This window comes from Nanorana parkeri, unplaced genomic scaffold (assembly GCF_000935625.1).
Source record: "Nanorana parkeri isolate BGI_ZX_2015 unplaced genomic scaffold, ASM93562v1 scaffold70, whole genome shotgun sequence".
Lineage (NCBI taxonomy): Eukaryota > Metazoa > Chordata > Amphibia > Anura > Dicroglossidae > Nanorana > Nanorana parkeri.
The window spans coordinates 1,772,163-1,787,216 of NW_017306338.1; the positions used below are offsets into that span (position 1 = coordinate 1,772,163).

Below are 15,054 nucleotides of genomic sequence, written 5' to 3' on the forward strand. Positions count from 1 at the left end.
GCCGAACACCCCCCTGTTCGGTTCATATTCGAATGGCCGAAATTTTCGAATACAAACTCGAACTCAATGCACGTGTATGGTGGTCGAATGTTCGACCCCCATATAGTTGCCTGTACATGTAATAAATACTGTGTACTGCCCCCCTTACCTCTGCTGCTGTCCCGGTCCCCTGGTCCGTCCGCTCACTGTCCCGGCGCTCCGGCCGCGGCTCCTCTTCCCCGCCCCCCTGCCTCCACTTTGTCTGCAGGCTGGGAGCCATACCCAGCATGCTATTGGATATTGTAAAATGCAATAGCCAATAGCAAGCTGGTTATTGCACCCGCCTGCTGTCAATCAGCCTGGGGGGACCTGATAGAAAACTTTCTCCTTTAGGCCCCTCCTCCGCTGAGCCCTGATTGGGCAAAGTCTTGCACTTGACCTGTGATCAGGTGCAAGACTTTAACAAATCAGAGCTTCAGTGGGCATTTTGTATTATGGAATGTACGCGGTCGAAGAGACCGCGAACATCCCATACAGTTCGTCGCTCGACGAGCGCTCGAACTGCCGATGTTCGAATCGAACACTCGCCCCATCCTTAGTCCCGAGGATAGAAAACAACGGGAAATCAAAAATGTTATGTTGATCACTGAAAAAGGCAGTGAAGGAAAATCTTCTGACCGGCAACTGTCTAGTGGAGCATATCCCCTCGGTTCCTGTTGTGTCTCTAGGACAGGAAGTGAGGGTAAATCTCACAGACAATATGAAATAAAACTCTGACAGGTTTTTACAATTCCCTGCTATACCCAAAACCAAAAGGAAAAGGTTCCCGCTTTAGATGCATTTTGAAGTATATCTAAAATTAAAATATATTTTTTTTCGGGAAGTAGAAAAATACCTGAAATTTCTTCTTTTTTTTTTAGGGAGATTTTCCTTCACTTCCTGTCCCTGAGACACAACTGGAAGTGAGAGGAAATCTCTCCAAAGTGTGGGGAAATCCCATCTTGTCATTGCAGCAGGTGTGGCCTTAGGAAGGTTTCTCTTTACCCCATGTTCAAGTGTCAACTGTAATTTTTTTATATTTTTGTTTTTTTAGATCAATGTTAAGCTTTAGTGCAAAGAAATCATCAGGTATATCTAACTCCAGCACATGACCGGGTACTACACCTTCACTTTCTTTGCACGTTAGCATATTTATAATAATAATATCCTTGTCAACATGTGAGGTCTCAGAATTTAGAATCATTTTATTGTCCAATAATGTTACATTTTAGTTTCGTGGAGTTTAACATTGCCCGCATTTGTCTTTGTGTCTTTTATTTCCCGCAGAAGTCCTGTAACCCTTTACAAGGCTGTGTCAGAGTTCCTGTTGGCTGGAAGGTCTTCAGGATGATGGTGATAGGAAGAGCATTAGGTCTTTGGGGCCAACATCCTAACGCTTAAACCTTCATGTTTGTCACCATGAAATCGCCACAAGATTGTTGCTGAAGAGGCCACCGTGAACTGAATGTCAAAGGGAGATAAACTGAAGATGCAGGCCTCAATGAATGTGGCTGCATCTAGGACAGATATTGTCAGTGCCACATCTACCCACTATTGATGAATACTGGACACTTCTTAGTGTTATTATACTTTTTGTGTTTTTTGTTTCTAACATGCACCTTATATTAAAGTAAAACTGACAAGGTTTATTTCACAAGGACATTGAGACAAAGAGACTAGGGGTAAAACGTGGAATAACCCAGCCCCATCTGAAAATGTGTGAATGAGCTTCCTGGTGTTCCTAATAATGTAGCTATTTAATGACAAGAGACTGCTGGGTACAATGCTGTATGTGAATTCTGTAAATAAAACCTCACAGTGTTACATCCACATTCATAACAAATTGACTTTTCTTGCAATAGTGGGAGATCTGTCTCCCTTCTCATTTGTAAAGCTAGCTTTATGTGCTGTGATTTTTCTCCTGTGATGATAAATCCAGTGTTTTAGGTATCACTGTAGCAATAGGCAGACCACGCACTGCCATATCATTGTTGAATTAATACCTTTTGATCCCATTGATGCCTCTATTGTGCCTAATGTGCACATGGCCAGTGCAGTACTTAGCACTGCTAAATCTGGTGCTGGACATTGTTCACAGATTGAATGCAGGTGGACAGGGTCCAAGTCAGGTTGGCTATCATTCAACAAGACACCCTGTTAGTAAATGCTGCCGATCATGCGTTATCAGTGCTTGTAAATACCTCATTGAGTTCAAATGTTTCTCATTTTTCTTTGTACAGCAGCAAAGTGTAGCCCTGATGCTTTATTCCATTTTAAAGACATGTTTAAGAAATTGTACACCTACACTTTAAAGTGGAAGTAAATAAGGGAGGGTTCCGGAGCTTTTAGCCATAATGTGCTTGAATGCATATTGGCAAATTATGGCAAACTTACCTGCAATACAGATCCCGTCCAGTGCTGCACTCTTCCTTAGCTGGCACTTCTATCTTCATGCCGGTCTTCTTCCCGGTTTTGCAGTCTGCGGCTACATGATTGGCCAGGTCTGATGAGATAACCCCCGTGCTTGTGTGCAGGAGTTACTTTAATTCAGCATGCCAAATTTGTGCACTGAGCCGCACATGCATAGCTAGGTGTACAGTAACAAAATTGCTGGCAGGCAGCAAGAAGCTTTTCACTTACTTACACAGTCTCTTCTGTCATAAAAAGCCTTCCAGTCAACAGTTTTTTTTTCTGACCTTACTTCCACATTAAGCAGGATGTGTGTCATTTGACCCTGGTGCTTTCTTCCATTTTAAAGAACTTGTATATTTACTTTTTAAGGAGGTCATTGACCAATAAGTACATGTGCCCAGTGTGCTTGAGCCCAACAACAAGGTTTTCCAAGTCTACTTCCACTCAGGGGGTGGTTTGAATATCTTGTGCATTGTATGCAGATATGGATAACTTTAAAGGGAATGTACAGTCTTGTATAGATACACGTGTAAAGAAGAACAACTTGGGTTGAATAATCTTATCAATGTGTTTTATTCTTTTAAACACCCTTGTTTCTATGTATAGTTTGCAAAAACTATATGTACATTATTTGTGTAGTTGCAAATAATATATGTACATAGTCCAAAACAGATTCTTGAAGCTGTGCTATCGGCTGGTTTCCAATATACACCATCGCACAGCAAGCTGGCAATCTTGTGTCCAAGGGTGACAAGGCTACTCTTGCACAGACACAGGCTCTGTCAGTGTTGTCACCCTAGGACAGGAAATCCTTTTAATGGTAGAAAATCAACCTGGCAAAACTGGGAATGGAAGCCTAAAGCTGGCCATGCATTGTCATATTTTTTTTCATTCAACTTGCAGGTTGAAAGAAAATATAACCGATTCCTCAATCCACACTACAGCATGGATGGACGAATCTCCTGCTGGGCTACACACCACTGTCAGCCAATTGGCTGCTGTTACTATATTCCATACAGCGCCTTCAATTTTCTGATTGCAGGATGCTGGTAGGGGCACCCACTGAGCAAATTTTGTAGTGTATGGCCAGATTTACAAAAGAAAAACCAAAACTCCTCTCCGCTCGATTAATGCAGGGAAATCTAACCGGATTTTTTTGTCTTTATGTATACTTTAACCCCAGCAGTTTTACTTTAGTAAGCTGAGTTGCTGAACTTGGAGTTTACAGCTGGTTTAGATCTCTTTGCTACTGAGAGATTGAACAATTTGTTGATGATTATCTCATTAGCAGCAGTTTGATTTCAGTGTGTTACAAATTTAGTTACCTGCCAACAAGTAGTTAATTCTCTGTGATAAAAAGATTCAAGTGCCCGTGTAATCCTAGAGTAACCTCTAATGAGAGACTTGCAGAGTGCAAACATCCAGGATATACAAGAGTTTATGCCAGGGATTCTTGAGTTGTTTTTTTGCCAGGGTCTGAAATGTTAGTCACAGAGTACTCCTGGTCGTCAACTACATTTTATATACAACTACAGAAAAAAAGAAACACATTTAGATCAAGAGGTGTATATAACTGTTATATACACTTCATAAGATTTATTTTGGCCACAAATCATGACCAAAGTATTAAATAAAATGAACATTCTGGCAACAAAGGCATCACTAATTAAAAAAACACCAAAACAAACCTCCATTTGAGAACCGCTTTTTTTTTTTATACAATACATGGACTGAACTTGTTTTGATGAAACACTGGCATTTTGCAAACTGGCAGCAAGGTCTGGACCATGGCATTTTTTAATGGACATAATGTGATTATCTAATATATTGGCAGCAATGCATACTAACCTTGCCTTTCATCCCCTTCATTACAAAAAACGTTCTTGGTCCAGTTGAAGGTGTGTTGTAGTGCATTGGCAGGCCATTCAAAAGAATACTCTGCCTTAAGGAAAGGCATGTTAATGGTTTAAAGGGGCTCCTAAAGTGTATTTTAACCCAAAATGACAAATTAATACAATGAAGCTCACCAGTCCTTAGATGTGGCACATTCGTTTTCTTTTATTCAGGTTGTTTTCTTTATGTCCACCTAGCAATTCTGCCAGTAACACACTTCCAGTCGCAGGGTGACCATGCTCACTCCTCCTCTATCAGGAGAACAGAAAGAAGATAGGACTTCAGAACCCCACCTCTCTCCTATTCTCCATAACATAGAGGGGGGTGGCTCTGTAGTCCTCAGAAATAGCTGAGAACAATGGCACTGATAATTGCACAGGAATATATTGGCTCACAAGATGTGTGACAGGATCAACAGATATTTTTTTGAGCTAAGTTAACAGATGCAGACAAATGCTTGAAAAATGAGAAGTTTATTGTTGGGGTTTATTTGAATTTTTTTATATATTTTTATTAATACTTTTCATATAAACAATACATTTTTACATATTCAAAGAAGGCATAAAAACCTCCTTATTACATTGTATTTAAAAATCCAGGTCGAGCCACTATAAATACTCTTCTATAATTATTCATCTATACATTTATAGTACCTTACTAGTACTTCCTTTTCATTTCTTATTTTTTTTCTTCCTTTATATTCTATTACTATCAATACCCAATAGCTTCCTCTATCTCCTTACGTACTTTGACCAATTCCCACATCCTCAGATAGAGGGAAGTAATCCTTTAACCTATACAGTGGTACCTCGCTCGGTTCACGAACTTAATTCCACGATTCAGGTCGCGAACTGAATTGGTCGCAAACCGAATCAAACTGTGATCAGACTGCGATCTCGACGAGAGGAAGCCACGACCATGTGTCAGAGCAGGGAAAATGGCTCCGGTTGTGTTCGTCACCCGATGCGGAGTTCGCGAACAGAAGCAACATTTTGTCAAACTTCCTGTTCACGAACCGAAGCATTTGTGAACCGAGGTTCTACTGTATATACCTGTGTATTTACTTGTGCCATACCCCTTTTCTTCTACAATATTCCCTTTAAATATACAACCATGTCTGCAGACCAACAAACTTATGTTCCTCTCAAACCCCTTTCTTGTGTTCCTATACCTCTCTCACCCCCCTATGTGTTTGTATTCCCCTTTTATATATCATGTGTACTCATTCGCCTCAAAAATGTGTAATCCTCAGTTCAATAACCAAATATGTGCCCTTTCTCTCTCCCTCTCCTCTCCCTCTATCCCTTATAGGATTAACTATCCCTAATGATGTGAGTATCATTTTCCCCATACCCCATTTCCTTGGGTGAATTATCTTAAATTATTTCTCTCTCTCTAGCATTTTCCCTGCTCTCTAGAGAGAGAGAGAGATGTGTGTGTGTGTATATATATATATATATATATATATATGTATGTATGTATGTATGTATGTATGTATGTATGTATGTATGTATGTATGTATGTTCAGTGCTCAACACTCGACTTATCTGTTCTTGGATTTTTTTTTTACATCTTCCCCTTTCAACCTTCCATTTAACATAACACTTCCCTATCATAACTGACTTCCACGGTCGGATACTATAATACCCAAGGATAAACAAAGAACTAGAAATGAATCCACAATATGTATACCTCTGGGGGATCATCTATGCACCTGTTAAGGTGGCCATACACTCTACAACCATCGCAAGACCTTAGTCTTGCGATGGTTGTACAGGGATTCAAAAAACGTACGATCTGCCTATCTTGGACAGGCAGATCGCACTCTTGATCATCGCAAGCCCGCCCCCCTGAGGGGCGGGCTTCCGATGACCGCAATGCTGAACGGGCAGTGTGCGCGTGCGCACACCGGCCCGTTCGGCATTTGTCTTCCGAGCACCGTTCTAACCAGCCGAGAATCGTACGATTCCCGGCTGGTTTTCGAACATGCTGGTTCGACGGAAGACGTGCGACCGTACAGTAGAAACGGTCGCACGTCTCCGTTCACACTGCTCGATTCTCGTACGATTGTGGGATTTCCCGCGATTCTCGTACGAGAATCGAGCAGTGTATGGGCACCTTAAATGCTTAAATTAGTTACTATTATATTTGTATTTTCCTATGAGGGTTACCCACACCTGTACCTTTCCACTTCCTCTCTAGCCCTCCTTGACACAATCTTAAACTCCTCTGGTTTTCTATATGGTTCCCACATTCTCCCATACCTCTTCATATTTATCCATCCTTTCTGCACCCTCAGCCCTTCAATATACCTCATCTCCTCCATTTTTACTTCCCCAACTCTCTAAGGTAGGTGGTTCTATGGATTTCCAGCAGCGGGAGATGCTAACTAAACAGATATAGAAAAATGCTTGAAAAAGAAGAAGTTCATTGTTGGGGTTTAGATACCCTTCAAAGATGCTGCATCGTAACCCCTTGGCAGCAAGCTTACGCTGTAGCATCTACAGTATAGTGCCAATAGTAAGAGACTGCAATAAAGGTGAGGTGCGGTAGGGATTTGAGGCGGTCAATTCGGAAGGCTGCCTGACACCTCTGTGTTGATTTTGCTGTGGAATTGCAACAAAGATGTATATGCTGACCAGAGGCACATCACTGCAGAGGGCAGAGTTTCTGGAAGTACTTTTAATGTGATTCCCTGCTTATGTTAGTGTGCCGAGTACCAGGTCGTATACACAGAGTCCCTTTAAATAACCAGTGTGCAGATTTAAAAGCAATCTTGGCCAGACATTGGAAAATTTTGCTCTCAGATGAATCTATATCCATTAGTAAGCTTTCCCTCATCCTTTTGTTATGGCTAGAAGAGGAAAGAATTGTAGATGTATTATGTCAATGTCTATAATAAACCAACCATGGCCCATCAAGGAGATAGTACAAGGGTCAGCAGTTATTCCTGCAGTGATCCTTCTGTTTGCTTATATATTTTAAACCCATAATAAATACTGGAAACATATCTAACAACATATACGTGACAATGATACCTATAGCAACACATTTGTTTTGGTACTATTAGGCTAGGTATTTTGAAATACAAAGTGTGACGTTGGAAAAAGGCATGGTTAACACTCTATAGGAAATGCACAGGACTTTTTAAAAAGTGAGCTCTGTGTTTACTGAGTTTAAAAATGTTTAAAGAATATCTCCGCTGTTGTCGAGGGAAAAAAAAATCAACCCTCTCTGGGTAATCAATGTACATCGCAAGGATTTTAACAAACTTTGTTACATATTCCTATCTGTTTCTGCTCTGAAGAAATAGAAGTGTGTTCCAGCATATCCTTTCCAAACTGATCCCTGAATGGGAGGGTCTGTGTTCATTATAATCAGCTGGTGGACTTTCTGTGTTATAATGAGGAAAAGTTGCTGTGTTGGCATCCCTTTAGTAGTAATGAACCCTAAAGTAGTATCTCACAAAAAAATGAAATTCCTTTTGCAATCGGTGCCTAAAATTTTATTTGTATCTCAGTGTACACTTAGGCCTTATTCACACGAGAAAAGGCAGGCGCGTACAGCTCCGTGCTGTGTGCACGGCCGTATTGGGCAGCTCCCGAGAAAGACAGGTGCTGCGTGTGATTAGTACGAAAACCCCTGTCCTTCTCTATGGGAATACACGGCCGTACGCCGCCATGCTCACCTCAAGTGCAGGTCAGTGCCGGTGTCCCGGCTCGGACAGGATCCATCCTGTCAGCGTACAAGTACGGACACCGCCATGGACATGCAGGACGGATGAGCGTAGGGCGGCGTACAGCCGTGTATTCCCATAGAGAAGGACAGGGGTTTCGTACTAATCACACACAGCACCTGTCCTTCTCGAGAGCTGCCCAATACGGCCGTGCACACAGCACGGAGCTGTACGTGCCGGCCTTTTCTCGTGTGAATGAAGCCTAAGGCTGGGCACACACCTTACAACCATCGCAACACTTCTGTCTTGCGATGGTTGTAAGGTACTTAAAAAAACGTACGATCTGCCTATGTTGCATAGGCAGATCGTACTTGCGATGATCGCAAGCCACGCCCCCTGAGGGGCGGGCTTCCGATGACCGCAATGCCGAACGGGCAGTGTGCGCTTGCGCACACCGGCCCGTGTGGCAGTTATCGTACGGACATGCCACAAACCCGCCGAACATCGTACGATGCTCGGCGCGTTCTCGAACATGTCCGTAAGTTTAAAGTCGTGCGACCTTACAGTAGTAGAGGTCGCACGGCTTCCACACACCTTACGATCATCGTACGATCGCGTGATTTCCCGCGATTATCGTACGATAATCGTAAGGTGTGTGGGGACCCTAACTGTGTACAGAATACCTCCAGGTCACCATATTGCATTGAATTTGGTTGATAGTTTTAGAAAATTACAGCAGATGCAGTATTAAATAGAATGGTCATTTTTAATAGCATTAAATGACAAAATGGCTTGTATAGCAATGATATTTGCTATATTCCTTTTTTTTTTTTACGATTTCCTTCACACACATTTTTCTATTATGAAAGATTCGCCCAATTCCTGCACAGAAGTCTATAGGGTTTACACACACACACACACACACACACTGAAGATGCTGGTGTGATTGATGTAAACATTCTTACCTTTTAACTTATTTTATTTCTTTTTTTACTCCTGTAAATATGAATTGTTTTCTATGTATATATTTTCAAATACAGCCAGCAGGTGGAGCTGTATTTCCTTATGAACTTTTCTAAACAAAGTCTGTTAGTTACAGAACTCAGTCGCTTAAGCTGCATTTTCCCCACACATGTAAAGTGTTCGGGCCGCGACTTACCACCTGCTCCTCCTTCCTCTTGTTTTCGGTTGGCTCTATCCCAGGTTTCCATTGGAGACAGAGAGACAAACAACTTTTGTGTTGATCTCTCTTTAGAAAGTCCATTTTGCTCAAAGTATATTCTTTATTATACATGCCTAGTAAAAAATATTGCCTACAACCATGATAGCTTGCCTTTAAGTCACAATGGGAGGAATTTATCAAAACTGGAGCAGAGAAATTCTAGAGCAGCCGTGCATAGCAACCAATCGGCTTCCCTCTTCAGTTTGTTTAGTTAAGATTTGAAAATGAAAGAGAGAAGCTGATTGGTTGCAGTGGACAACGGCTCCAGATTTTGTCTGCACCAGTTTTGATAAATTCCCTTCACTGTTCTTAAGCACAAAATTCTCATGTTCCTCATTGCTTGCTAGGGTTCTGAGATTTCTGGGAATACAATTAATATTGCCTTTCAGTTTTCCTACATTGACTTACAGTATAGTTTTCCATTATATAATTTTGAGATGCAATCATCTGTGTTTGCAGCACTGGCATCTTTTTTAATCCACTTATCCCTAGAAATGTCACTTCCTGCTTCTGTGATTGGGTCACTGATTTTCTGCGCTGGGATACAAGTAAAATGTAGCATCTCGTTCTGAAATTAACATTTTTGGTGACATATTCCCTAAGGGTTAATTACTACTAATTGGATTCAGACACTGCAACTTTCCTTGTGATAATACAGAAAATGCACCAACTAATAATGAACATAGACCCTCCCATTCAGGAATCAGTTTGGATAGGACATGCTTCAATAAACTATTCTTCAGAACAGTAACAGGCAGAAGATAGGATTGTGTCACATACCTGGGTGGAATTTGAGCAGATGGTGGGACTTCATCCAATGCCCCTGGAAGTGGGGACAGCGAGTGTGAGGATACAGAGTAACATGAGTGCTGGGGTTGCAGGCAAACTGGATCTGTGCAGCAAGTGGTTGCATGGACCGGATGACTAAGTTGCAGGGTCGGGACCCACAACCGAAATACCAGGAGACAAGAACATTAGACAGGAATATAGCTGAGACACAAGCTGATGTTGGTAACAGACAGCAGGGCAACAATTCTCAGAAGCAGAGTTGTGGGCACAAACAGGTCCGTAACAGCCGGGCAGCAGGGTACTAAATCGGCAAAAACAAGTATAGTCGGGTACAAGCCGATGTCAGAATGGACAGACAGAGATCCAAAGGCAGGTCAGAAGGCAGACTGGGTCATACACAAGTAAGCAGAATAAGCAGGTCATGTAGCAGTTAATCAGAAACTAGCGGACGACCACTCAACAATCTGTCCATGTCACATGCCAATTTATATAGGCCATTTAGCGCCAAGCATGCAAGCTAATGGGTGCCTGCATGCTCAAGTGCATCTGCTTGTGATCCTGTGAACAGGGCCATGAGCAAAAGCATGTGCTCGAATCTACACTGGTCTTCGAGAATGTACTAAACCTTCCTTACAGGCTGTAATGTGCAAGCATGAAGACTTGTGGTGCTGGGTGTAAACAAACAGTGGAACTGTGGTTGTCAGACCATAGTAATTATGTCTCTGTGGAGGGGGAGAGTGGGTGTGGTTAGGTCAGGGGGGCCATAAAGGATAAAGCTGGGTACACACGGTTATATTTTTATATGACAGATACCTCCAGCCACACTAAACAGCATGGATGAATGAATCCCCCGCTGTGGACATTGTATAATTGTATTCTGACAGCAGTGCCAGGTGCTGTCAGAATACCCGAACAGTGCACTGTTCAGCTGACAAATTTCCAATGATTTAATAATCGACTTCTGTCAAGGGGTCTCCCACAGATCGAATTTTGGCCAATTCCTGCTGAATCAGCTGAAATTTGCTCCATGCGTACCCAGCTGTGCACTTTGTTTTAATGTTGTTTAACCTTTTAAGAGAGGGAAGTTAAGGGGAACATGCAAGCTACACTGCATTTTGTTGTTATGCCACAAGACTCAAGTCTAGGTTTTTAAGTGTGTCCTAGATCTTGTAAGACCCTAGCAATGCCTCTGAATGAAAGTAAAATCCAGCCAAAGCGGCTTCGCTAGCTTTTGAAATCTTGGGGAAAGGTTTGACTCTCTGGCAGGTTTCTGTTGCTGTCTGTGCATATATAGTAAGATTTTTAAGGTTGTTATCATCGAAGCATGCAAAGGGATATTTCTCGATGGGGACATCATTTTGGTCTTTCCCTGGGAAAGGAAGCGGGCAGAAATCTCACCAGAGAGGGTACAGACAGTACCACAAATGTAATCTTTCCCCACTCTTTCCAAAACAAAGCAGAAACTTTAAGAAAAAGATCTGCATATCAGTAGTCACCCATGCAAATGTACACGGAGTGGATTATGTTAAACTTGTGTTGGAAGGTTGCCAAACAGATGTCCACATTTTCCCATGACTAAATAGGAACAAGCAATTTGGTTCTTTTTTTTTTTTCCAGATGCAAAATTGCCAATAGCAAAAGCAATAGATATATATTTTTTTTTTTAAAGCAAGCTGCTATAGCTCCTGTAACAGGAGCTCTGTATATCCAATACGTGTGTAGTAAAAGGTGATGAGAGATATTTCCATGATGTCTCAGTCAAAGTATCATTTCTAATATGAACATTTTCACCGTCCGCTGCCTGACTCCTTTTTCATGAGGCATTTATATACATCTTATTTTAGGATCCGTCTCTATGCTTCTGTTGGCTGCACAGCATAGTGGATGATAGCCAAATGCTCGAACATGTGCCACCACTCTCATCTTCTGCTCCCGGACACCCAAGGCCTATACTGATCCTGTCTGTCTCATCTTTCAGGACCATGTCAGCTCCCAGCTGTCACTCTGCCCAAAAATTTGATGACATCTTTCAACTCTATTTCAAGTTCATTTTCTGCTGCTAAAAAATCATCTCCAAAATATATTGCTGGACAAAAGGTCAAGAAAATTATGTTTCAGTTTGTTGGCTTTACCCATGGTAACTGGCAAAGCCCCTGCCATCATTATGACCTCTATTGTAGTTACCAAGAGAGCAGAAAAGTTGGAGGCCACATACAGGTAGGCTGTGGGATGGCATTAGCCAGAATAGAATAGAATATGTGACTTAAAGCATACGTGTGCTTACCCATGCAGGAAAAGCAACAGGTTCACTTTAATGCCCTCTTTCCCAGCAGGATATACTCTCTTTTCCTACTCCACTACTTTGTTCAGCCTATAGTAGTGAAGAAGATAGCCAGCATTTTTAGATATGGAAAAGCATTGCACTCACTCCCCCTTCTCTGATGTGACAGCGCTGGTGCTTAATGATTGGCTCACTGCTGTCACATGCAGGTGAGAAGACAGCCCTCTTTAAGCTCTGTACTATAGAGTCTGTAGGCTAAAAGCAGCTGCAGGACAGCAAAGGAAAGGTAAATATGTGTTGGTGTGAATAGGGCCGTCCCTATGGTATTCGTCACCTGAGGAGATTTTGTTCCCGTGGAGGGGGCGTTATTGGGCTGCGGCAGATGCTAGACCGTGCTGCCAGCGGCTCTGTCTAGTGTCCCACCCAGCTCACTGATGTCACTGGTTGCCAGGAGCTCGGCGGAGCATAAGCCAGTGCCAGAGCTTTCTCATTATAGGGATGGCACTGGGTGTGAAAAGTAAAGTAAATCTGTTGTTTTGTCCAAACACAGGTTTGCTTTTAGAAATGGTAAATTCCCATATCTGTGCAATCAGCTGTCCATTGAAAGCATTGCTGCAGGATGCATCATGCACTATACAACATAACCACACACTTCAAAAAGGAATACTGAAATGCGGAAGCCTGCTGTAAGGTAACTAACAACTTCAAAGGCATGCATGTCACAATAGACCAAAAGGAACAATGTGGCTTCACTTTCAAACCCCATCAACCTTTAGGGCACAAGTCATCCCGAGTACTCCTGTGAAATTCGCTTTGAAGTTTTACTGCCAACAGATTTCAGGATTTAAAAACTTTGGGAGAAAGAGCCATGAACCTGCTATTGATTAACATTTTTGCTAAACGATCAATAGAACTTGTCTTGAATGAATTAAAGCAAAACTAAAACCTCCTATTCTTTACTGCCAGGAAGGTGTCATCTTATCCCAGTGGCAGACCTGATGAACAAAGGGCCCTGGTGCAAGATTTTTTTTCTCAATGCTGGGACCCTGGTAGTTCTGCCACTGACTCCAAGCTGGAGAGGGACTGCAAATCACACCAATACATTATACAGCAATGCAGAATAGCACCAGCTATAGAGTACTACAACTCCCAGCAATATATTATACAACAATGCAGAATAGCACCAGCTATAGAGTACTACAACTCTCAATACATTATACAGCAATGCAGAATACCACCAGCTATAGGGGACTAAAAATCCCAGCAATACATTATACAGGAATGCAGAATACCACCAGCTATAGAGGACTAAAAATCCCAGCAATACATTATACAGTAATGCAGAATGGCATTGGCTATAGAGGACTACATATCCCAGCAATTCATCATAAAGTAGTGCAGAATAAAAGTATATGATTTTTCTACATGCTGCTCTGCTCGGGAGGGTGGCCTGTTACCTGGGTAGAGCATCTCAGGAGGGCTGTGGAGGGTCTCAGGAGGGGTGCGGAGGATCTCAGGAGGCTCTGGAGCGTATCAGGAGGGCTGTGGTGGGGTCTCAGGATGGGTTCGGGGGATCTCAGAAGGGAGGTTGAGGGTCTCGGGAGGGCTGTGGAGGGTCTTAGGAGGGCTGTGGAGGATCTCAGGAGGGCTGTGGAGGGTCTCAGAAGGGCTGTGGAGGGTCTCAGAAGGGCTGTGGAGGGTCTCATGAGGGGTGCAGTGGATCTCAAAAGGGCTGTGGAGGGTCTCAGGAGGGCTGTGGGGGATCTCAAGAGGGGTGTGGTGGATTGCAGAAGGGCTGTGGAAGATCCCAGGAGAGTCTCAAGATGGGTTTGGGGGATCTCAGAAGGGCGGTTGAGGGTCTCAGGAGGGCTGTGGAGGGTCTCAGGGGGGCTGTCGAGGATCTCAGGAGGGCTGTGGAGGGTCTCAGGAGGGCTGTGAAGGGTCTCAGGAGAGCTGTGGGGGGTCTCAGGAGGGCTGTGGGGGTCTCAGGAGGGGTGCAGTGGATCTCAAAAGGGCTGTGGAGGATCTCAGAAGGGCTGGTGAGGGTCTCAGGAGGGTTGCGGTGGATCTCAGGAGGGTTGCGGTGGATCTCAGAAGGGCTGTGGAGGATCTCAGGAGGGCTGTGGAGGATCTCAGGAGGGGTGTGGAGGATCTCAGGAGGGCTGTGGAGGATCTCAGGAGGGGTGTGGAGGATCTCAGGAGGGCTGTGGAGGGTCTCAGGAGGGGTGTGGAAAGTCTCAGGAGGGCTGTGGAGGGTCTCAGGATGGGTGTGGTGGATCTCAGAAGGGCTGTGGAGGATCTCAGGAGGGCTGTGGAGGGTCTCAGGAGGGCTGTGGAGGGTTTCAGGAGAGCTGTGGAGGTTCTCAGGAGGGCTGTGGAGGGTCTCAGGAGGGCTGTGGGGGATCTCAGGAGGAGTGTGGAGGATTGCAGAAGGGCTTTGGAGGGTCTCAGGAGCGGTGTGGAGGATCCCAGGAGGGCTGTAAAGGATCTCAGGAGGGCTGTGGAGGGTCTTAGGAGGGGGAGATGTTTGGGGGGGGGTTTTATTTCTATTGCCCAAAGCCCGGTTTATGCATTTCCGTGCACCGGGCAAGTGTTTTATTCTACATTTAGCTCTGCTGCGGGCAAGCAGGGCTAAATGTAGAGAAGGGAAGCCGCCACTCATTGTGTACAAGCACTCTGGCCGGCCAATCCTTTTTTTTGGCTATACTTACCTCTTGGGACAGAAAAGTACATCTATAGTATCGGCTGATGGGGCAAAGACCA

General features: G+C 43.5%; 1 protein-coding gene across 2 annotated transcripts in view; it reads left to right on the forward strand.

Annotated features, from left to right (window-relative positions):
- Nucleotides 1–1,462, forward strand: part of MAP7D1 (MAP7 domain containing 1) — a 92,043-nt gene extending 90,581 nt beyond the window's left edge. For both annotated transcript variants that reach the window (XM_018576593.1, XM_018576594.1), the window contains one exon: nucleotides 1,306–1,462. In XM_018576593.1, coding sequence (XP_018432095.1) covers nucleotides 1,306–1,316 — 11 coding nt within the window. In that variant the 3' untranslated portion in view covers nucleotides 1,317–1,462. The remainder of the gene's footprint in view (nucleotides 1–1,305) is intronic.
- The last annotated feature ends 13,592 nt before the right edge of the window (nucleotides 1,463–15,054 follow it).